This window comes from Myotis davidii, unplaced genomic scaffold (genome assembly GCF_000327345.1).
Source record: "Myotis davidii unplaced genomic scaffold, ASM32734v1 C62726878, whole genome shotgun sequence".
NCBI classification, from domain to species: Eukaryota; Metazoa; Chordata; class Mammalia; order Chiroptera; family Vespertilionidae; genus Myotis; species Myotis davidii.
The window spans coordinates 1-568 of record NW_006353224.1 but is presented as its reverse complement, the minus strand read 5'-3'; the positions used below and the strand labels follow the sequence as shown (position 1 = coordinate 568).

The 568-nt window shown below is 36.3% G+C and overlaps 1 protein-coding gene across 1 annotated transcript; it reads right to left on the bottom strand.

The window, feature by feature from the left end:
• Nucleotides 1-565, bottom strand: LOC102759845 (cleavage stimulation factor subunit 3-like; the record flags this gene model as incomplete). Its single annotated transcript, XM_006777667.1, has 2 exons — nucleotides 1-344; nucleotides 464-565. Coding segments are annotated over 2 exons (285 nt in total), but the record flags the coding sequence as incomplete, so codon positions are not given.
• Between the last annotated feature and the right edge of the window lie 3 nt (nucleotides 566-568).

Here is a 568-nt window from a genome sequence, read left to right as displayed (position 1 = left end):
TACCATTGAAACTGTTTTAATGTTGTTGCAATTGCAAAATGCAACAATCATCAGCTTGTAAAGACCCAAATTTCAAAAATTCATTTTAATCACTCCTTTATATCTATTTTACAAAATAAAGGCAAGAGACATTTAAACCCTCCTTGTCCGAGTTGTGCTATCTATGTCCCTAACTTGTCTTTACCACTATAGTGTATGCTGCAATTCCCATCAGATGCTATATAAGAAAAATAAAATAAAATATTAACCTCTGCTTCAATGTACAGTTTCCAGAATCTGCCAGAACTGGGGAACTGGGCAACAAGGCGTTCATAAGTCTTCCGTGCTTTGTCTATAGGTTGATTCTAAAATTGAAAACCAATAAACAGCATTTACAGTGTTAGGATTATGAAAATATTTACTGCAGAACCAAGTAGTGTGACTGGACCCATAGAGAAGGAAATGTAATCCTATATCACTAAACCTGTGCCTCTCGAATGAGAATGCTCCAAGCGTCAAGGTCATATGGATTCTCTTCTAATTTCTTTTCAGCTTTCTTCACCTTCTCTGGGACATATTCAGCTGCCTG